The sequence below is a fragment of the Acanthaster planci genome, linkage group LG11 (assembly GCF_054643075.1).
Source record: "Acanthaster planci isolate LZ-2023a linkage group LG11, COTS_SCS, whole genome shotgun sequence".
Classification (NCBI taxonomy): Eukaryota; Metazoa; Echinodermata; class Asteroidea; order Valvatida; family Acanthasteridae; genus Acanthaster; species Acanthaster planci.
The window spans coordinates 10,938,848-10,961,714 of record NC_141787.1 but is presented as its reverse complement, the minus strand read 5'-3'; the positions used below and the strand labels follow the sequence as shown (position 1 = coordinate 10,961,714).

The following is a 22,867-nucleotide window of genomic DNA, read 5'->3' as shown; positions in this document are numbered from 1 at the left end:
CGGAGACCCTGACAATGTGAAGAAATCTCGGATCTCACTCCCACAACTCAAGAGTCCATTTACAAAAAGTCTGTCTTTCTGCAAGATCAGTTCAGAACGGATGTGGATGCGGAACGGGTGGAAACGAAGATCAAGTTCAATTTTGCACCACGTTCACAAAACTGGTGCTCAATGGTGCATAATCCCGGAATGTAACCCAAGGTATCATTTAAATGCATGAAACTAGTAGCAAGTCGTTCAGCTTTAAGATGGCACCATTCACATTACGGCCATATTATTCACCTTTGAGAAACGCCTCTTGAAACACCCTGTAATACCGACTTAAATTGCAACAATGGAGTTGGAAACTTCCAGGAATTTCATCTCTTAGCAAGCCAACTTCGAAAAAACAGAGGCCTGTCATCTAAGATGGCACTATTTGCGTACATAGAGGAACGAGTACGCATTCTGGTGCTCGTGTGATTCTTACAACTCAGTATTTGCAGCTTGCACAGCTGTAGTCGGAGGCAGAGGAGAGTGAAGTAAAGTGGAACTTAAGCAAAGAGGAACCAGTTTGATATCTTGAAACTGACACTCTGCCTTCTAAAGTTGATATCATGCTGCTATTTTGTACCAACTAAAAGGTCACTGCAGTCTTTCCGTAAGTCTGGCCTCATTGAGATGTTTAATTTCTCGTTTCATTTGTCATATGAAATTAGGATAACTGGTACAAACTATAGCCTTGGCAAAGTGCAAGTTGAATGTAATAGCATGGCACTGTTGATGGCACTGTTACGTGGGCGTATTATTCAGTTGTGGAGCCTGCATAAATCTGTACATAATCGGTGAAATCCTTGTCGCCGGTAACAGATTGAGGCCACAACCTAAATTTACTACATTAAGTTCAGAGTTATTAGTATGATGACTTTTTTTGTTGAATGTTAGACCTGCAACGAATGACTGCGCTGACGTGTGACAAGTTTAATAAAGCATGCGGGAGTATTATCTGGAGCAACCCAGCTTAGCGGCGCCGCCGCCATCCTCCCTGTATACTGCTCAATGCCCGGCCCCTTGTAAGTATACCGACGACTGGCTGACTGGAAAAGGGGATGGTTAAACGTCTGAAAAGTGCAAATTTTGTGCGAGACTCACGCTTCGCCACGGAGCTCGAAAGAAGCGGTAATGTTGCCACAGGCTGCAACACTGGACTATTCCATTATCTTCGGGTTATCAGTGATGTTTCCACGTGTCGTAAACTCTTTTTCCATTAGAGAACTTGAATTTCAAACCAATTTAAATTTTCCTTTACCATTCTATTCAAATACGATTACATTTTTATTTTGCCATTTGATAATGCGTTTGGGTGTACCGAAGACACGTCATCGTTCCCTGTTAATATAGATTCGTCCAATAGCTAAATTTACCGCGTCGGTTAACGATTGTGACATTCAAACGAGTCTGATTCCCCAATTAAACATACCCTAACAAAGTACAGTGCCCATTGTATTAAAGGGGCTTCGCAAGACAATAAAATGTTTTCCACAGCCCAAGTTGGTGGGGTACAACGACATTCTCAAACTCCCTTCCCTGTTCCAATATGCCTCCAGGCTGTTAATTGTTTCTCGACTCGATAGTTCCTAACCCCCTGCCAAAAACCGTCCACGCCTCCCCACACCCCTTGAAATGTAGGTTAGATAGGCGAATGTCGTGCAAAGCTGCTGACCATACCCTGTGAGTGCACGCAATGTACAGGTGAACATTTTTTCATTAGAATATATTATTATTGTATTAATTATAAATTATAATTGTAACACGTTGTACTAGATTTTTTTTTTTATTTTCTTATTTAGAAGCAGGCTACGCACACATACACCATACATTCGTATGAGTGTGGTTTACAGGTGCAAAATCCCCGTAGAAAATACTAGCTCAATCTATTTAAACAAGGTTGAAACCATTTCAAAAATATTTAGCATACCATTGTTGTGTATTGCCCTCTGGTGGGTCATGAGTTCCAAGGGATACAGCTGCACATGTGCACCATCAGTAACGCTCGCAGTGTGAAAAGACCAGGCGTCAAATCAACAAAAGTTGACACAGAAGTGCTAGAAATCCACCTGGTTTTCGCTACAAACCTGAGAAAATCTCTGCTTACCAATGTTGGAAAGTGATAAAGACAAATACACTGCCAATGGCACATAAAAACAAGAAACGACGAATACAAAAAAATTTCCGGCACATACCTCTGTTGCATCTTTTGATTTTCTTGCTAATCACCACAAGTCAACTTAAGATTAGTACATGTATATTTAGACTGGTACACCTGAGGTTGTTACATTCTACCATGAATCGCCGAATAGTTGTGGCCTCCCTTATGAATCACCGTTAATAAAGGAAGGTTCTGCAGCTAAATGGCCATGCTATCCGCTCCGAACCCAACAAGAGGGTGTGTGTTTTTGGCAGTCACAGCATAAGCGCGCGTTTATAATGGAGATCAATGGCGCGTTCTCAACGCGGAGCACGCTGAGTACGCGTAACAAATATATTCCTTAATGTGTGGTCTGCGCGTTCATGCAGAAAGCCTGCAAGAACCCGCTCGGAAAACTTAGAACCGTCTTTCTTTCTTTGGACGCTTTGGGGGTGCACTTCAACTCGGGGCAGATTAGGATGAAGATAAGGTACATGTCCATTGTATAATAGTAAGTAAATGAAAATGCTAATTCGACCAGCTGTTTCATTTCTATAAAGGGGATGTTTTTACATGGCATTCTGCTGTAAAGTGAATCTGGTGCATCATTCGCAAACATAATTCAGCCTTTTGGGGTTTTGTTCAACCATCCACCAATTCTGAGACGCCCATGTGCATGAATTTGACCAGGTTTTACATTTTGTCATGTTTCATCATGTTTGATTTTAATATACAATTTAGTTCGACCAGGAAAACTTGTTTACAAGCACATTTGCTGCACTTGAAGAAATTCAGTGATGAGAGTGCTTAAATGAGAGTGGACAGTCAATGGGCTCCTATGACCGAAAGCTGTGAACATGTGCCCTTGATAGGGATATGAAAAATGTCTTCAAAAATTTCCAGATTTTCCATTTGAAACAAGTTAGTACAGGAAAACAAAATGTCCGTTATCAAAAGCGACTACTGCAATTTCACCACAAAGATTAGCAGCCCATGTGAAAGTCTGCATACATCAGGCTGGTGTATACATGTGTAGCTTATCAGAAGACAAACCCACTGTATATGACAGACGTGCATTGAATCACACTGTACAAAGGGTGTGCATGCTCTACAATGTTAAAGTATACCGAGCACAGATATTCACGTGAATCAATATGCAAAGGTGTTCAGGCAAGTCACACTTTGAGAATTGTGCTGCACTTATTGCCCATACACAAAATGTGATGATGCCTTCACTATTCTTTCCTTTTCCCCCCACTGCCCAATTACATTAAATTTTGTGTGGAAAACAAATACACTTTGAGGTGTATAAAATTGCATATACTTCACTCTGCCCACGGGTGCAAGTACAAGGTTAATACTGCAGAGCAATGTTCAATGTGAGTTCATGCTCAAGATACCCTGTGTCACACCAAAATTGCTGATAAGTGCACAATCATTTGGCCATTGATAGGGTGTACACTGTGTAGATGTGTGCTTACGGATTAACAAGTGCAAACCCATATAAAGTGCTGGCTAAATCGTGCAAAAAAATGTGAAAGAGCTTTCAGTGCCTCCAAATCTATACAAAGGCTCCAAATGCTGAAGTATAAAACTCATAATTGGACCCCTTGTATTAAAATGATGCATTGGCAACCCCAATAGTTTTGGCAATTATTGCGGTATTAGTATTCCATGGACTGGTTTAGGCAATTATCTCCAGTTACACTTGTGAGCATACATATGTAGCTTGTCAATTTTAAAGACTGCAAAAGGGATAAAGGATGAAGATTTTTAAAAATACTATTTTGCCCACTGCAAGAGTCCTTCCCCTTAAAAAATGAATAGCTGCAACTACAAGGCCTTCCCTCTACAACTGCAAGAAACACTCATGGAAAGAAACAAAGAAACAATGGTGTAATGGAAAAGAAAAGAAGATGAATTACAGTATGTGCAAGGAAATATGCCACAGCAAAATATAACTGAATAAAAATGGTGATATAAAGAAACATACAACTCTCTTTAACTCATACTTTGAATTGAAATTTAATCCCTAGAGCTATTAAAAACTGGAATAACCGACTTTGAAAATTAATTTAGTGTATCATCTAGAGACATTTCTCCCTATACACTGCCGTCTCCCTATTACTAAATTAACCCTATCAATACTAATATACTGATTGAAACATAACAGATATTTCAAACAGACAACCCAAACAAATACAGATGAAAACAATCTCACGAATGAATCAACCACAAATCTCGTTTTTCTGGTTTTCCGAAAATTTCATTCACATGCAGTTTCAACAGCTACACTTTGATCAAATTTGACTTTCCTACATTAACAATTAGGCAATAAATTAAGAGGGCTCTGCATGTGAAAATCTATGAAAAACCAGCCAATGCCTTTGAGCTTTAGATATCACAATTACCATCCAAACCAAAGGCAAGTTCCCACAAAACAAAATAAAAGTTTACTCACACCCTGAAAAACATTTCGGGTAATTTAAAAGTCAATTGCATGCTGGTTAGTTTGTGCTCAAAAACATTAATGGGTTATTAAACGTTATAGTGAAAATCCTACTACCAAAAGCAAAGGCAGATGAAGAACCAAATGGTGGGGGTGCAAACTTGTTTGGGGAAAGCCCCAAAACTTGGAAATTTCTCATGGACTTTCTTAGAGGTGAGGCTTCATTGTCATTTTCACAACAATAAAACACCTTCTCCCCAAAAAGTTGCCTCCTTCTTATTTTATACAGGAGGCCCCGAAGGGGGCATAGCTCTCCCTGGATCCAGCCTTAATGTTTGTAGCCTCAAATGTACAAAAGAGTGACATTCAAATTTTGATGGGGTTCTCACACAAATCAAAGAGTGGCTTTCATGCAGACAAGGAAAATAATTTCAAAACAAAAAAATGATTGATTTCTTTTGAAAACCAACCTCATACCTGCATGATATGCCCAGACCATAGACAATCCAACACAAAAGACAGAATTATACATATGACACACATCACAAAACTCCATCACCAACTTTCACTAAAAAAATGTCTGAAAGCAACAAACCTGCCGAAACAGTAATGGTTGAACCATCAACGGTAGATGTTTCTATGGCTGATGTTGTAAGACCTCCTAAGGTAGTTTTCTGTGAAGTGGTGAACTCAGCCACAGTGGTCTCAGCAGCAAAAGTTGTCTTCACAGCCGCAGTGGTTGGTTTTCGTGTTGTTGTCCGTGTGTTTAATGTAGTCACATCACCCACAGTTGTCTCCTCCACTATTGTTGTCTCCCCAGCTCCATTTGTCTGTTGGGCTGTGGTGATCACTGTGTCTATTGTTGTACCATCAGCCAAAGTTGTCTTCACAACTTCAGCTGCAGTAGTTGGTAGGGCTGTGGTTGTCTGCGCCTCTACAGTGGTACCATCAGCCACTGTTGTCTCCACCACTAATGTTGTCTCAGCAGCTGCAGAGGACGGTTGGTCTGTGGTTGTCTGTGTGTCTGATGTCGTGACATCCGCAACAGTAGTCTCAACCACTTTTGTTGTCTCTGCATCTGCAGAGGTCAGTTGGGCAGTGGTTGTCTGAGCCACATGAGTCGTAACATCAGAGACGGTTGTCTGTACCACAGTTGTTGTCTCTGCAGCTACAGTAGTCTGTTGAGCAGTGGTGGTCTCTATCTCTGATATCGTACTGTCATCCATAGTTGTCTCCACCACTAATGTAGTCTCTGCAGCTACAGTGGTTTGTTGGGCAGCGGTGGTCTCTATTTTTGTTGTAACATCAGCCAGAGTTGTCTCCACCCCTGTTGTTGTTTCAGTAGCTGCACTAGTTGGTTTTTGTGTGGTAGTCTGTGTGTCTAATGTCGTACCGTCAGCCACAGTTGTCTCCACCACTGTTGTTGTCTCAGCAGCTGCAGAGGACGGTTGGTCTGTGGTTGTCTGTGTGTCTAATGTCGTGACATCCGCAACAGTAGTCTCAACCACTTTTGTTGTCTCTGCATCTGCAGAGGTCGGTTGGGCAGTGGTTGTCCGAGCCACAAGAGTCGTAACATCAGAGACAGTTGTCTCCACGACTGTTGTTGTCTCAGCAGCTGCAGAGGACAGTTGGTCTGTGGTTGTCTGTGCCTCTACAGTGGTAACATCAGCCACAGTTGTCTCCACCCCTGTTGTTGTCTCAGCAGCTGAAGTAGTTGGTTTTTTAGTGGTAGTCTGTGTGTCTAATGTTGTGACATCAACCACAGTTGTCTCATCTGCCACAGTTGTCTCAACCACTGTTGTTGTCTCAGCACCTGCAGAAGTCAGTTGGTCTGTGGTTGTCTGTGCCTCTACAGTGGTAACATCAGCCACAGTTGTCTCCACCCCTGTTGTTGTCTCAGCAGCTGCAGTACTTGCTTTTTGTGTGGTAGTCTGTGTGTCTAATGATGTGACATCGGCCACAGTTGTCTCAACCACTTTTGTTGTCTCAGCACCTGCAGAAGTCAGTTGGTCTGTGGTTGTCTGTGCCTCTACAGTGGTAACATCAGCCACAGTTGTCTCCAACCCTGTTGTTGTCTCAGCAGCTGCAGTGGTTGGTTTCTGTGTGGTAGTCTGTGTGTCTAATGTTGTGACATCGGCCACAGTTGTCTCAACCACTTTTGTTGTCTCTGCAGCTACAGTAGTCTGTTGAGCAGTGATGGTCTCTATCTCTGATGTCGTACTGTCAGCCACAGTTGTCTCCACCACTAATGTAGTCTCTGCAGCTACAGTGGTTTGATGGGCAGCGGTGGTCTCTATTTTTGTTGTTGTAACATCAGCCACAGTTGTCTCCACCACTGTTGTTGTTTCAGCAGCTGCAGAGGACGGTTGGTCCATGGTTGTCTGTGTGTCTAATGTCGTGACATCCACAACAGTTGTCTCAACCACTTTTGTTGTTTCTGCATCTGCAGAGGTCGGTTGGACAGTGGTTGTCTGAGCCACAAGAGTCGTAACATCAGAGACTGTTGTCTGTACCACAGTTGTTGTCTCTGGAGCTACAGTAGTCTGTTGAGCGGTAGTGGTTTCTATCTCTGATGTCGTACCGTCAGCCACAGTTGTCTCCACCACTGTTGTTGTCTTAGAAGCTGCAGAGGATGGTTGGTCTGTGGTTGTCTGTACCTCTACAGTTGTAACATCAGCCACAGTTGTGTCAACCACTGTTGTTGTCGCAGCAGCTGCAGAGGTCGGTTGGGCAGTGGTTGTCTGAGCCATAAGAGTCGTAACATCAGAGACAGTTGTCTGTACCACAGTTGTTGTCTCTGCAGCTACAGTAGTCTGTTGAGCAGCGGTGGTCTCTTTCTCTAATGTTGTACCATCAGCCACAGTTGTCTCCACCACTGTTGTTGTCTCAGCAGCTGCAGAGGACGGTTGGTCTGTGGTTGTTTGTGCCTCTACAGTGGTAACATCAGCCACAGTTGTGTCCACCCCAGTTGTTGTCTTAGCGGCTGCAGTACTTGCTTTTTGTGTGGTAGTCTGTGTGTCTAATGTTGTGACATCGGCCACAGTTGTCTCAACCACTTTTGTTGTCTCAGCACCTGCAGAAGTCAGTTGGGCTGTGGTTGTCTGCGCCTCTACAGTGGTACCATCAGCCACTGTTGTCTCCACCACTAATGTTGTCTCTGCAGCTACAGTAGTCTGTTGCACAGTGGTGGTCTCTATCTCTGATGTCGTACTGTCAGCCACAGTTGTCTCCACCACTGTTGTTGTCTCCGCAGCTGCAGAGGACGGTTGGTCTGTGGTTGTCTGTGTGTCTAATGTCGTGACATCCGCAACAGTAGTCTCAACCACTTTTGTTGTCTCTGCATCTGCAGAGGTCGGTTGGGCAGTGGTTGTCCTAGCCACAAGAGTCGTAACATCAGAGACAGTTGTCTCCACCACTGTTGTTGTCTCAGCAGCTGCAGAGGACAGTTGGTCTGTGGTTGTCTGTGCCTCTACAGTGGTAACATCAGCCACAGTTGTCTCCACCCCTGCTGTTGTCTCAGCAGCTGCAGTAGTTGGTTTTTTAGTGGTAGTCTGTGTGTCTAATGTTGTGACATCAACCACAGTTGTCTCATCTGCCACAGTTGTCTCAACCACTGTTGTTGTCTCAGCACCTGCAGAAGTCAGTTGGTCCGTGGTTGTCTGTGCCTCTACAGTGGTAACATCAGCCACAGTTGTCTCCAACCCTGTTGTTGTCTCAGCAGCTGCAGTGGTTGGTTTCTGTGTGGTAGTCTGTGTGTCTAATGTTGTGACATCGGCCACAGTTGTCTCAACCACTTTTGTTGTCTCTGCAGCTACAGTAGTCTGTTGAGCAGTGGTGGTCTCCATCTCTGATGTACTGTCAGCCACAGTTGTCTCCACCACTAATGTAGTCTCTGCAGCTACAGTGGTTTGATGGGCAGCGGTGGTCTCTATTTTTGTTGTTGTAACATCAGCCACAGTTGTCTCCACCACTGTTGTTGTTTCAGCAGCTGCAGAGGATGGTTGGTCTGTGGTTGTCTGTACCTCTACAGTTGTAACATCAGCCACAGTTGTGTCAACCACTGTTGTTGTCGCAGCAGCTGCAGAGGTCGGTTGGGCAGTGGTTGTCTGAGCCATAAGAGTCGTAACATCAGAGACAGTTGTCTGTACCACAGTTGTTGTCTCTGCAGCTACAGTAGTCTGTTGAGCAGCGGTGGTCTCTTTCTCTAATGTTGTACCATCAGCCACAGTTGTCTCCACCACTGTTGTTGTCTCAGCAGCTGCAGAGGACGGTTGGTCTGTGGTTGTTTGTGCCTCTACAGTGGTAACATCAGCCACAGTTGTGTCCACCCCTGTTGTTGTCATAGCGGCTGCAGTACTTGCTTTTTGTGTGGTAGTCTGTGTGTCTAATGTTGTGACATCGGCCACGGTTGTCTCAACCACTTTTGTTGTCTCAGCACCTGCAGAAGTCAGTTGGGCTGTGGTTGTCTGCGCCTCTACAGTGGTACCATCAGCCACTGTTGTCTCCACCACTAATGTTGTCTCTGCAGCTACAGTAGTCTGTTGCACAGTGGTGGTCTCTATCTCTGATGTCGTACTGTCAGCCACAGTTGTCTCCACCACTGTTGTTGTCTCCGCAGCTGCAGAGGACGGTTGGTCTGTGGTTGTCTGTGTGTCTAATGTCGTGACATCCGCAACAGTAGTCTCAACCACTTTTGTTGTCTCTGCATCTGCAGAGGTCGGTTGGGCAGTGGTTGTCCTAGCCACAAGAGTCGTAACATCAGAGACAGTTGTCTCCACCACTGTTGTTGTCTCAGCAGCTGCAGAGGACAGTTGGTCTGTGGTTGTCTGTGCCTCTACAGTGGTAACATCAGCCACAGTTGTCTCCACCCCTGCTGTTGTCTCAGCAGCTGCAGTAGTTGGTTTTTTAGTGGTAGTCTGTGTGTCTAATGTTGTGACATCAACCACAGTTGTCTCATCTGCCACAGTTGTCTCAACCACTGTTGTTGTCTCAGCACCTGCAGAAGTCAGTTGGTCTGTGGTTGTCTGTGCCTCTACAGTGGTAACATCAGCCACAGTTGTCTCCAACCCTGTTGTTGTCTCAGCAGCTGCAGTGGTTGGTTTCTGTGTGGTAGTCTGTGTGTCTAATGTTGTGACATCGGCCACAGTTGTCTCAACCACTTTTGTTGTCTCTGCAGCTACAGTAGTCTGTTGAGCAGTGGTGGTCTCTATCTCTGATGTACTGTCAGCCACAGTTGTCTCCACCACTAATGTAGTCTCTGCAGCTACAGTGGTTTGATGGGCAGCGGTGGTCTCTATTTTTGTTGTTGTAACATCAGCCACAGTTGTCTCCACCACTGTTGTTGTTTCAGCAGATGCAGAGGATGGTTGGTCTGTGCTTGTCTGTACCTCTACAGTTGTAACATCAGCCACAGTTGTGTCAACCACTGTTGTTGTCGCAGCAGCTGCAGAGGTCGGTTGGGCAGTGGTTGTCTGAGCCATAAGAGTCGTAACATCAGAGACAGTTGTCTGTACCACAGTTGTTGTCTCTGCAGCTACAGTAGTCTGTTGAGCAGCGGTGGTCTCTTTCTCTAATGTTGTACCATCAGCCACAGTTGTCTCCACCACTGTTGTTGTCTCAGCAGCTGCAGAGGACGGTTGGTCTGTGGTTGTTTGTGCCTCTACAGTGGTACCATCAGCCACGGTTGTCTCCACCCCTGTTGTTGTCTTAGCGGCTGCAGTACTTGCTTTTTGTGTGGTAGTGTGTGTGTCTAATGTTGTGACATCGGCCACAGTTGTCTCAACCACTTTTGTTGTCTCAGCACCTGCAGAAGTCAGTTGGGCTGTGGTTGTCTGCGCCTCTACAGTGGTACCATCAGCCACTGTTGTCTCCACCACTAATGTTGTCTCTGCAGCTACAGTAGTCTGTTGCACAGTGGTGGTCTCTATCTCTGATGTCGTACTGTCAGCCACAGTTGTCTCCACCACTGTTGTTGTCTCCGCAGCTGCAGAGGACGGTTGGTCTGTGGTTGTCTGTGTGTCTAATGTCGTGACATCCGCAACAGTAGTCTCAACCACTTTTGTTGTCTCTGCATCTGCAGAGGTCGGTTGGGCAGTGGTTGTCCGAGCCACAAGAGTCGTAACATCAGAGACAGTTGTCTCCACCACTGTTGTTGTCTCAGCAGCTGCAGAGGACAGTTGGTCTGTGGTTGTCTGTGCCTCTACAGTGGTAACATCAGCCACAGTTGTCTCCACCCCTGTTGTTGTCTCAGCAGCTGCAGTAGTTGGTTTTTTAGTGGTAGTCTGTGTGTCTAATGTTGTGACATCAGCCACAGTTGTCTCATCTGCCACAGTTGTCTCAACCACTGTTGTTGTCTCAGCACCTGCAGAAGTCAGTTGGTCTGTGGTTGTCTGTGCTTCTACAGTGGTAACATCAGCCACAGTTGTCTCCAACCCTGTTGTTGTCTCAGCAGCTGCAGTGGTTGGTTTCTGTGTGGTAGTCTGTGTGTCTAATGTTGTGACATCGGCCACAGTTGTCTCAACCACTTTTGTTGTCTCTGCAGCTACAGTAGTCTGTTGAGCAGTGGTGGTCTCTATCTCTGATGTACTGTCAGCCACAGTTGTCTCCACCACTAATGTAGTCTCTGCAGCTACAGTGGTTTGATGGGCAGCGGTGGTCTCTATTTTTGTTGTTGTAACATCAGCCACAGTTGTCTCCACCACTGTTGTTGTTTCAGCAGCTGCAGAGGATGGTTGGTCTGTGCTTGTCTGTACCTCTACAGTTGTAACATCAGCCACAGTTGTGTCAACCACTGTTGTTGTCGCAGCAGCTGCAGAGGTCGGTTGGGCAGTGGTTGTCTGAGCCATAAGAGTCGTAACATCAGAGACAGTTGTCTGTACCACAGTTGTTGTCTCTGCAGCTACAGTAGTCTGTTGAGCAGCGGTGGTCTCTTTCTCTAATGTTGTACCATCAGCCACAGTTGTCTCCACCACTGTTGTTGTCTCAGCAGCTGCAGAGGACGGTTGGTCTGTGGTTGTTTGTGCCTCTACAGTGGTAACATCAGCCACAGTTGTGTCCACCCCTGTTGTTGTCATAGCGGCTGCAGTACTTGCTTTTTGTGTGGTAGTCTGTGTGTCTAATGTTGTGACATCGGCCACAGTTGTCTCAACCACTTTTGTTGTCTCAGCACCTGCAGAAGTCAGTTGGTCTGTGGTTGTCTGTGCCTCTACAGTGGTAACATCAGCCACAGTTGTCTCCAACCCTGTTGTTGTCTCAGCAGCTGCAGTGGTTGGTTTCTGTGTGGTAGTCTGTGTGTCTAATGTTGTGACATCGGCCACAGTTGTCTCAACCACTTTTGTTGTCTCTGCAGCTACAGTAGTCTGTTGAGCAGTGATGGTCTCTATCTCTGATGTCGTACTGTCAGCCACAGTTGTCTCCACCACTAATGTAGTCTCTGCAGCTACAGTGGTTTGATGGGCAGCGGTGGTCTCTATTTTTGTTGTTGTAACATCAGCCACAGTTGTCTCCACCACTGTTGTTGTTTCAGCAGCTGCAGAGGACGGTTGGTCCATGGTTGTCTGTGTGTCTAATGTCGTGACATCCACAACAGTTGTCTCAACCACTTTTGTTGTTTCTGCATCTGCAGAGGTCGGTTGGACAGTGGTTGTCTGAGCCACAAGAGTCGTAACATCAGAGACTGTTGTCTGTACCACAGTTGTTGTCTCTGGAGCTACAGTAGTCTGTTGAGCAGTGGTGGTTTCTATCTCTGATGTCGTACCGTCAGCCACAGTTGTCTCCACCACTGTTGTTGTCTTAGAAGCTGCAGAGGATGGTTGGTCTGTGGTTGTCTGTACCTCTACAGTGGTAACATCAGCCACAGTTGTGTCAACCACTGTTGTTGTCGCAGCAGCTGCAGAGGTCGGTTGGGCAGTGGTTGTCTGAGCCATAAGAGTCGTAACATCAGAGACAGTTGTCTGTACCACAGTTGTTGTCTCTGCAGCTACAGTAGTCTGTTGAGCAGCGGTGGTCTCTTTCTCTAATGTTGTACCATCAGCCACAGTTGTCTCCACCACTGTTGTTGTCTCAGCAGCTGCAGAGGACGGTTGGTCTGTGGTTGTTTGTGCCTCTACAGTGGTAACATCAGCCACAGTTGTGTCCACCCCTGTTGTTGTCTTAGCGGCTGCAGTACTTGCTTTTTGTGTGGTAGTCTGTGTGTCTAATGTTGTGACATCGGCCACAGTTGTCTCAACCACTTTTGTTGTCTCAGCACCTGCAGAAGTCAGTTGGGCTGTGGTTGTCTGCACCTCTACAGTGGTACCATCAGCCACTGTTGTCTCCACCACTAATGTTGTCTCTGCAGCTACAGTAGTCTGTTGCACAGTGGTGGTCTCTATCTCTGATGTCGTACTGTCAGCCACAGTTGTCTCCACCACTGTTGTTGTCTCCGCAGCTGCAGAGGACGGTTGGTCTGTGGTTGTCTGTGTGTCTAATGTCGTGACATCCGCAACAGTAGTCTCAACCACTTTTGTTGTCTCTGCATCTGCAGAGGTCGGTTGGGCAGTGGTTGTCCTAGCCACAAGAGTCGTAACATCAGAGACAGTTGTCTCCACCACTGTTGTTGTCTGAGCAGCTGCAGAGGACAGTTGGTCTGTGGTTGTCTGTGCCTCTACAGTGGTAACATCAGCCACAGTTGTCTCCACCCCTGTTGTTGTCTCAGCAGCTGCAGTAGTTGGTTTTTTAGTGGTAGTCTGTGTGTCTAATGTTGTGACATCAACCACAGTTGTCTCATCTGCCACAGTTGTCTCAACCACTGTTGTTGTCTCAGCACCTGCAGAAGTCAGTTGGTCTGTGGTTGTCTGTGCCTCTACAGTGGTAACATCAGCCACAGTTGTCTCCAACCCTGTTGTTGTCTCAGCAGCTGCAGTGGTTGGTTTCTGTGTGGTAGTCTGTGTGTCTAATGTTGTGACATCGGCCACAGTTGTCTCAACCACTTTTGTTGTCTCTGCAGCTACAGTAGTCTGTTGAGCAGTGGTGGTCTCTATCTCTGATGTCGTACTGTCAGCCACAGTTGTCTCCACCACTAATGTAGTCTCTGCAGCTACAGTGGTTTGATGGGCAGCGGTGGTCTCTATTTTTGTTGTTGTAACATCAGCCACAGTTGTCTCCACCACTGTTGTTGTTTCAGCAGCTGCAGAGGATGGTTGGTCCATGGTTGTCTGTGTGTCTAATGTCGTGACATCCACAACAGTTGTCTCAACCACTGTTGTTGTTTCTGCATCTGCAGAGGTCGGTTGGACAGTGGTTGTCTGAGCCACAAGAGTCGTAACATCAGAGACTGTTGTCTGTACCACAGTTGTTGTCTCTGGAGCTACAGTAGTCTGTTGAGCAGTGGTGGTTTCTATCTCTGATGTAGTACCGTCAGCCACAGTTGTCTCCACCACTGTTGTTGTCTTAGAAGCTGCAGAGGATGGTTGGTCTGTGGTTGTCTGTACCTCTACAGTGGTAACATCAGCCACAGTTGTGTCAACCACTGTTGTTGTCGCAGCAGCTGCAGAGGTCGGTTGGGCAGTGGTTGTCTGAGCCATAAGAGTCGTAACATCAGAGACAGTTGTCTGTACCACAGTTGTTGTCTCTGCAGCTACAGTAGTCTGTTGAGCAGCGGTGGTCTCTTTCTCTAATGTCGTACCATCAGCCACAGTTGTCTCCACCACTGTTGTTGTCTCAGCAGCTGCAGAGGACGGTTGGTCTGTGGTTGTCTGTGCCTCTACAGTGGTAACATCAGCCACAGTTGTCTCCAACCCTGTTGTTGTCTTAGCGGCTGCAGTACTTGCTTTTTGTGTGGTAGTCTGTGTGTCTAATGTTGTGACATCGGCCACAGTTGTCTCAACCACTTTTGTTGTCTCAGCACCTGCAGAAGTCAGTTGGGCTGTGGTTGTCTGCGCCTCTACAGTGGTACCATCAGCCACTGTTGTCTCCACCACCAATGTTGTCTCTGCAGCTACAGTAGTCTGTTGCACAGTGGTGGTCTCTATCTCTGATGTCGTACTGTCAGCCACAGTTGTCTCCACCACTGTTGTTGTCTCCGCAGCTGCAGAGGACGGTTGGTCTGTGGTTGTCTGTGTGTCTAATGTCGTGACATCCACAACAGTAGTCTCAACCACTTTTGTTGTCTCTGCATCTGCAGAGGTCGGTTGGGCAGTGTTTGTCCTAGCCACAAGAGTCGTAACATCAGAGACAGTTGTCTCCACCACTGTTGTTGTCTCAGCAGCTGCAGAGGACAGTTGGTCCGTGGTTGTCTGTGCCTCTACAGTGGTAACATCAGCCACAGATGTCTCCACCCCTGCTGTTGTCTCAGCAGCTGCAGTAGTTGGTTTTTTAGTGGTAGTCTGTGTGTCTAATGTTGTGACATCAGCCACAGTTGTCTCATCTGCCACAGTTATCTCAACCACAGTTGTTGTCTCAGCACCTGCAGAAGTCAGTTGGTCTGTGGTTGTCTGTGCTTCTACAGTGGTAACATCAGCCACAGTTGTCTCCAACCCTGTTGTTGTCTCAGCAGCTGCAGTGGTTGGTTTCTGTGTGGTAGTCTGTGTGTCTAATGTTGTGACATCGGCCACAGTTGTCTCAACCACTTTTGTTGTCTCTGCAGCTACAGTAGTCTGTTGAGCAGTGGTGGTCTCTATCTCTGATGTACTGTCAGCCACAGTTGTCTCCACCACTAATGTAGTCTCTGCAGCTACAGTGGTTTGATGGGCAGCGGTGGTCTCTATTTTTGTTGTTGTAACATCAGCCACAGTTGTCTCCACCACTGTTGTTGTTTCAGCAGCTGCAGAGGATGGTTGGTCTGTGCTTGTCTGTACCTCTACAGTTGTAACATCAGCCACAGTTGTGTCAACCACTGTTGTTGTCGCAGCAGCGGCAGAGGTCGGTTGGGCAGTGGTTGTCTGAGCCATAAGAGTCGTAACATCAGAGACAGTTGTCTGTACCACAGTTGTTGTCTCTGCAGCTACAGTAGTCTGTTGAGCAGCGGTGGTCTCTTTCTCTAATGTTGTACCATCAGCCACAGTTGTCTCCACCACTGTTGTTGTCTCAGCAGCTGCAGTGGTTGGTTTCTGTGTGGTAGTCTGTGTGTCTAATGTTGTGACATCGGCCACAGTTGTCTCAACCACTTTTGTTGTCTCTGCAGCTACAGTAGTCTGTTGAGCAGTGGTGGTCTCTATCTCTGATGTACTGTCAGCCACAGTTGTCTCCACCACTAATGTAGTCTCTGCAGCTACAGTGGTTTGATGGGCAGCGGTGGTCTCTATTTTTGTTGTTGTAACATCAGCCACAGTTGTCTCCACCACTGTTGTTGTTTCAGCAGCTGCAGAGGATGGTTGGTCTGTGCTTGTCTGTACCTCTACAGTTGTAACATCAGCCACAGTTGTGTCAACCACTGTTGTTGTCGCAGCAGCTGCAGAGGTCGGTTGGGCAGTGGTTGTCTGAGCCATAAGAGTCGTAACATCAGAGACAGTTGTCTGTACCACAGTTGTTGTCTCTGCAGCTACAGTAGTCTGTTGAGCAGCGGTGGTCTCTTTCTCTAATGTTGTACCATCAGCCACAGTTGTCTCCACCACTGTTGTTGTCTCAGCAGCTGCAGAGGACGGTTGGTCTGTGGTTGTTTGTGCCTCTACAGTGGTAACATCAGCCACAGTTGTCTCCAACCCTGTTGTTGTCTTAGCGGCTGCAGTACTTACTTTTTGTGTGGTAGTCTGTGTGTCTAATGTTGTGACATCGGCCACAGTTGTCTCAACCACTTTTGTTGTCTCAGCACCTGCAGAAGTCAGTTGGGCTGTGGTTGTCTGCGCCTCTACAGTGGTACCATCAGCCACTGTTGTCTCCACCACTAATGTAGTCTCTGCAGCTACAGTAGTCTGTTGCACAGTGGTGGTCTCTATCTCTGATGTCGTACTGTCAGCCACAGTTGTCTCCACCACTGTTGTTGTCTCCGCAGCTGCAGAGGACGGTTGGTCTGTGGTTGTCTGTGTGTCTAATGTCGTGACATCCGCAACAGTAGTCTCAACCACTTTTGTTGTCTCTGCATCTGCAGAGGTCGGTTGGGAAGTGGTTGTCCGAGCCACAAGAGTCGTAACATCAGAGACAGTTGTCTCCACCACTGTTGTTGTCTGAGCAGCTGCAGAGGACAGTTGGTCTGTGGTTGTCTGTGCCTCTACAGTGGTAACATCAGCCACAGTTGTCTCCACCCCTGTTGTTGTCTCAGCAGCTGCAGTAGTTGGTTTTTTAGTGGTAGTCTGTGTGTCTAATGTTGTGACATCAACCACAGTTGTCTCATCTGCCACAGTTGTCTCAACCACTGTTGTTGTCTCAGCACCTGCAGAAGTCAGTTGGTCTGTGGTTGTCTGTGCCTCTACAGTGGTAACATCAGCCACAGTTGTCTCCAACCCTGTTGTTGTCTCAGCAGCTGCAGTGGTTGGTTTCTGTGTGGTAGTCTGTGTGTCTAATGTTGTGACATCGGCCACAGTTGTCTCAACCACTTTTGTTGTCTCTGCAGCTACAGTAGTCTGTTGAGCAGTGATGGTCTGTATCTCTGATGTCGTACTGTCAGCCACAGTTGTCTCCACCACTAATGTAGTCTCTGCAGCTACAGTGGTTTGATGGGCAGCGGTGGTCTCTATTTTTGTTGTTGTAACATCAGCCACAGTTGTCTCCACCACTGTTGTTGTTTCAGCAGCTGCAGAGGATGGTTGGTCCATGGTTGTCTGTGTGTCTAAAGTCGTGACATCCACAACAGTTGTCTCAACCACTGTTGTTGTTTCTGCATCTGCAGAGGTCGGTTGGACAGTGGTTGTCTCAGCCACAAGAGTCGTAACATCAGAGACTGTTGTCTGTACCACAGTTGTTGTCTCTGGAGCTACAGTAGTCTGTTGAGCAGTGGTGGTTTCTATCTCTGATGTCGTACCGTCAGCCACAGTTGTCTCCACCACTGTTGTTGTCTTAGAAGCTGCAGAGGATGTTTGGTCTGTGGTTGTCTGTACCTCTACAGTGGTAACATCAGCCACAGTTGTGTCAACCACTGTTGTTGTCGCAGCAGCTGCAGAGGTCGGTTGGGCAGTGGTTGTCTGAGCCATAAGAGTCGTAACATCAGAGACAGTTGTCTGTACCACAGTTGTTGTCTCTGCAGCTACAGTAGTCTGTTGAGCAGCGGTGGTCTCTTTCTCTAATGTTGTACCATCAGCCACAGTTGTCTCCACCACTGTTGTTGTCTCAGCAGCTGCAGAGGACGGTTGGTCTGTGGTTGTCTGTGCCTCTACAGTGGTAACATCAGCCACAGTTGTCTCCAACCCTGTCGTTGTCTTAGCGGCTGCAGTACTTGCTTTTTGTGTGGTAGTCTGTGTGTCTAATGTTGTGACATCGGCCACAGTTGTCTCAACCACTTTTGTTGTCTCAGCACCTGCAGAAGTCAGTTGGGCTGTGGTTGTCTGCGCCTCTACAGTGGTACCATCAGCCGCTGTTGTCTCCACCACTACTGTTGTCTCTGCAGCTACAGTAGTCTGTTGCACAGTGGTGGTCTCTATCTCTGATGTCGTACTGTCAGCCACAGTTGCCTCCACCACTGTTGTTGTCTCCGCAGCTGCAGAGGACGGTTGGTCTGTGGTTGTCTGTGTGTCTAATGTCGTGACATCCACAACAGTAGTCTCAACCACTTTTGTTGTCTCTGCATCTGCAGAGGTCGGTTGGGCAGTGGTTGTCCTAGCCACAAGAGTCGTAACATCAGAGACAGTTGTCTCCACCACTGTTGTTGTCTCAGCAGCTGCAGAGGACAGTTGGTCTGTGGTTGTCTGTGCCTCTACAGTGGTAACATCAGCCACAGTTGTCTCCACCCCTGTTGTTGTCTCAGCAGCTGCAGTAGTTGGTTTTTTAGTGGTAGTCTGTGTGTCTAATGTTGTGACATCAGCCACAGTTGTCTCATCTGCCACAGTTGTCTCAACCACTGTTCTTGTCTCAGCACCTGCAGAAGTCAGTTGGTCTGTGGTTGTCTGTGCCTCTACAGTGGTAACATCAGCCACAGTTGTCTCCAACCCTGTTGTTGTCTCAGCAGCTGCAGTGGTTGGTTTCTGTGTGGTAGTCTGTGTGTCTAATGTTGTGACATCGGCCACAGTTGTCTCAACCACTTTTGTTGTCTCTGCAGCTACAGTAGTCTGTTGAGTAGTGGTGGTCTCCATCTCTGATGTACTGTCAGCCACAGTTGTCTCCACCACTAATGTAGTCTCTGCAGCTACAGTGGTTTGATGGGCAGCGGTGGTCTCTATTTTTGTTGTAACATCAGCCAAAGTTGTCTCCACCACTGTTGTTGTTTCAGCAGCTGCAGAGGATGGTTGGTCTGTGGTTGTCTGTACCTCTACAGTTGTAACATCAGCCACAGTTGTGTCAACCACTGTTGTTGTCGCAGCGGCTGCAGAGGTCGGTTGGGCAGTGGTTGTCTGAGCCATAAGAGTCGTAACATCAGAGACAGTTGTCTCCACCACTGTTGTTGTCTCAGCAGCTGCAGAGGACGGTTGGTCTGTGGTTGTTTGTGCCTCTACAGTGGTAACATCAGCCACAGTTGTCTCCACCCCTGTTGTTGTCTTAGCGGCTGCAGTACTTGCTTTTTGTGTGGTAGTCTGTGTGTCTAATGTTGTGACATCGGCCACAGTTGTCTCAACCACTTTTGTTGTCTCAGCACCTGCAGAAGTCAGTTGGGCTGTGGTTGTCTGCGCCTCTACAGTGGTACCATCAGCCACTGTTGTCTCCACCACTAATGTTGTCTCTGCAGCTACAGTAGTCTGTTGCACAGTGGTGGTCTCTATCACTGATGTCGTACTGTCAGCCACAGTTGTCTCCACCACTGTTGTTGTCTCCGCAGCTGCAGAGGACGGTTGGTCTGTGGTTGTCTGTGTGTCTAATGTCGTGACATCCGCAACAGTAGTCTCAACCACTTTTGTTGTCTCTGCATCTGCAGAGGTCGGTTGGGTAGTGGTTGTCCGAGCCACAAGAGTCGTAACATCAGCCACAGTTGTCTCCAACCCTGTTGTTGTCTCAGCAGCTGCAGTGGTTGGTTTCTGTGTGGTAGTCTGTGTGTCTAATGTTGTGACATCGGCCACAGTTGTCTCAACCACTTTTGTTGTCTCTGCAGCTACAGTAGTCTGTTGAGCAGTGGTGGTCTCTATCTCTGATGTACTGTCAGCCACAGTTGTCTCCACCACTAATGTAGTCTCTGCAGCTACAGTGGTTTGATGGGCAGCGGTGGTCTCTATTTTTGTTGTTGTAACATCAGCCACAGTTGTCTCCACCACTGTTGTTGTTTCAGCAGCTGCAGAGGATGGTTGGTCTGTGCTTGTCTGTACCTCTACAGTTGTAACATCAGCCACAGTTGTGTCAACCACTGTTGTTGTCGCAGCAGCTGCAGAGGTCGGTTGGGCAGTGGTTGTCTGAGCCGTAAGAGTCGTAACATCAGAGACAGTTGTCTGTACCACAGTTGCTGTCTCTGCAGCTACAGTAGTCTGTTGCACAGTGGTGGTCTCTATCTCTGATGTCGTACTGTCAGCCACAGTTGTCTCCACCACTGTTGTTGTCTCAGCAGCTGCAGAGGACGGTTGGTCTGTGGTTGTCTGTGTGTCTAATGTCGTGACATCCGCAACAGTAGTCTCAACCACTTTTGTTGTCTCTGCATCTGCAGAGGTCGGTTGGGCAGTGGTTGTCCGAGCCACAAGAGTCGTAACATCAGAGACAGTTGTCTCCACCACTGTTGTTGTCTCAGCAGCTGCAGAGGACAGTTGGTCTGTGGTTGTCTGTGCCTCTACAGTGGTAACATCAGCCACAGTTGTCTCCACCCCTGTTGTTGTCTCAGCAGCTGCAGTAGTTGGTTTTTTAGTGGTAGTCTGTGTGTCTAATGTTGTGACATCAGCCACAGTTGTCTCATCTGCCACAGTTGTCTCATCTGCCACAGTTGTCTCAACCACTGTTGTTGTCTCAGCACCTGCAGAAGTCAGTTGGTCTGTGGTTGTCTGTGCCTCTACAGTGGTAACATCAGCCACAGTTGTCTCCAACCCTGTTGTTGTCTCAGCAGCTGCAGTGGTTGGTTTCTGTGTGGTAGTCTGTGTGTCTAATGTTGTGACATCGGCCACAGTTGTCTCAACCACTTTTGTTGTCTCTGCAGCTACAGTAGTCTGTTGAGCAGTGGTGGTCTCTATCTCTGATGTACTGTCAGCCACAGTTGTCTCCACCACTAATGTAGTCTCTGCAGCTACAGTGGTTTGATGGGCAGCGGTGGTCTCTATTTTTGTTGTTGTAACATCAGCCACAGTTGTCTCCACCACTGTTGTTGTTTCAGCAGCTGCAGAGGATGGTTGGTCTGTGCTTGTCTGTACCTCTACAGTTGTAACATCAGCCACAGTTGTGTCAACCACTGTTGTTGTCGCAGCAGCTGCAGAGGTCGGTTGGGCAGTGGTTGTCTGAGCCATAAGAGTCGTAACATCAGAGACAGTTGTCTGTACCACAGTTGTTGTCTCTGCAGCTACAGTAGTCTGTTGAGCAGCGGTGGTCTCTTTCTCTAATGTTGTACCATCAGCCACAGTTGTCTCCACCACTGTTGTTGTCTCAGCAGCTGCAGAGGACGGTTGGTCTGTGGTTGTTTGTGCCTCTACAGTGGTAACATCAGCCACAGTTGTCTCCACCCCTGTTGTTGTCTTAGCGGCTGCAGTACTTGCTTTTTGTGTGGTAGTCTGTGTGTCTAATGTTGTGACATCGGCCACAGTTGTCTCAACCACTTTTGTTGTCTCAGCACCTGCAGAAGTCAGTTGGGCTGTGGTTGTCTGCGCCTCTACAGTGGTACCATCAGCCACTGTTGTCTCCACCACTAATGTTGTCTCTGCAGCTACAGTAGTCTGTTGCACAGTGGTGGTCTCTATCACTGATGTCGTACTGTCAGCCACAGTTGTCTCCACCACTGTTGTTGTCTCCGCAGCTGCAGAGGACGGTTGGTCTGTGGTTGTCTGTGTGTCTAATGTCGTGACATCCGCAACAGTAGTCTCAACCACTTTTGTTGTCTCTGCATCTGCAGAGGTCGGTTGGGTAGTGGTTGTCCGAGCCACAAGAGTCGTAACATCAGCCACAGTTGTCTCCAACCCTGTTGTTGTCTCAGCAGCTGCAGTGGTTGGTTTCTGTGTGGTAGTCTGTGTGTCTAATGTTGTGACATCGGCCACAGTTGTCTCAACCACTTTTGTTGTCTCTGCAGCTACAGTAGTCTGTTGAGCAGTGGTGGTCTCTATCTCTGATGTACTGTCAGCCACAGTTGTCTCCACCACTAATGTAGTCTCTGCAGCTACAGTGGTTTGATGGGCAGCGGTGGTCTCTATTTTTGTTGTTGTAACATCAGCCACAGTTGTCTCCACCACTGTTGTTGTTTCAGCAGCTGCAGAGGATGGTTGGTCTGTGCTTGTCTGTACCTCTACAGTTGTAACATCAGCCACAGTTGTGTCAACCACTGTTGTTGTCGCAGCAGCTGCAGAGGTCGGTTGGGCAGTGGTTGTCTGAGCCATAAGAGTCGTAACATCAGAGACAGTTGTCTGTACCACAGTTGTTGTCTCTGCAGCTACAGTAGTCTGTTGAGCAGCGGTGGTCTCTTTCTCTAATGTTGTACCATCAGCCACAGTTGTCTCCACCACTGTTGTTGTCTCAGCAGCTGCAGAGGACGGTTGGTCTGTGGTTGTTTGTGCCTCTACAGTGGTAACATCAGCCACAGTTGTATCCACCCCTGTTGTTGTCTCAGCAGCTGCAGTAGTTGGTTTTTTAGTGGTAGTCTGTGTGTCTAATGTTGTGACATCAGCCACAGTTGTCTCATCTGCCACAGTTGTCTCAACCACTGTTGTTGTCTCAGCACCTGCAGAAGTCAGTTGGTCTGTGGTTGTCTCTGCCTCTACAGTGGTAACATCAGCCACAGTTGTCTCCAATCCTGTTGTTGTCTCAGCAGCTGCAGTAGTTGGTTTTTGTGTGGTAGTCTGTGTGTCTAATGTCGTACCATCAGCCACAGTTGTCTCCACCACTGTTGTTGTCTCAGCAGCTCCAGAGGTTCGTTGGGTTGTGGTTGTCTGTGCCTCTACAGAAGTAACATCAGCCACAGTTGTTTCCACCACCAATGTTGTCTCTGCAGCAACAGTGGTCTGTTGGGCGGCGGTGGTCTCTATCTCTGTTGTTGTGACATCAGCCACTGTAGTCTCCACCACTGTTGTTGTCTCAGC

The 22,867-nt window shown here is 47.3% G+C and overlaps 1 protein-coding gene across 1 annotated transcript in view; it reads right to left on the bottom strand.

Annotated features, from left to right (window-relative positions):
- LOC110984815 (uncharacterized) overlaps window positions 1-22,867 on the bottom strand; it is a 339,182-nt gene that overhangs the window by 287,916 nt on the left and 28,399 nt on the right. Inside the window, exon 3 of the mRNA XM_087143523.1 lies at window positions 5,212-10,003. Coding sequence (XP_086999649.1) covers window positions 5,212-10,003 — 4,792 coding nt within the window. The remainder of the gene's footprint in view (window positions 1-5,211; window positions 10,004-22,867) is intronic.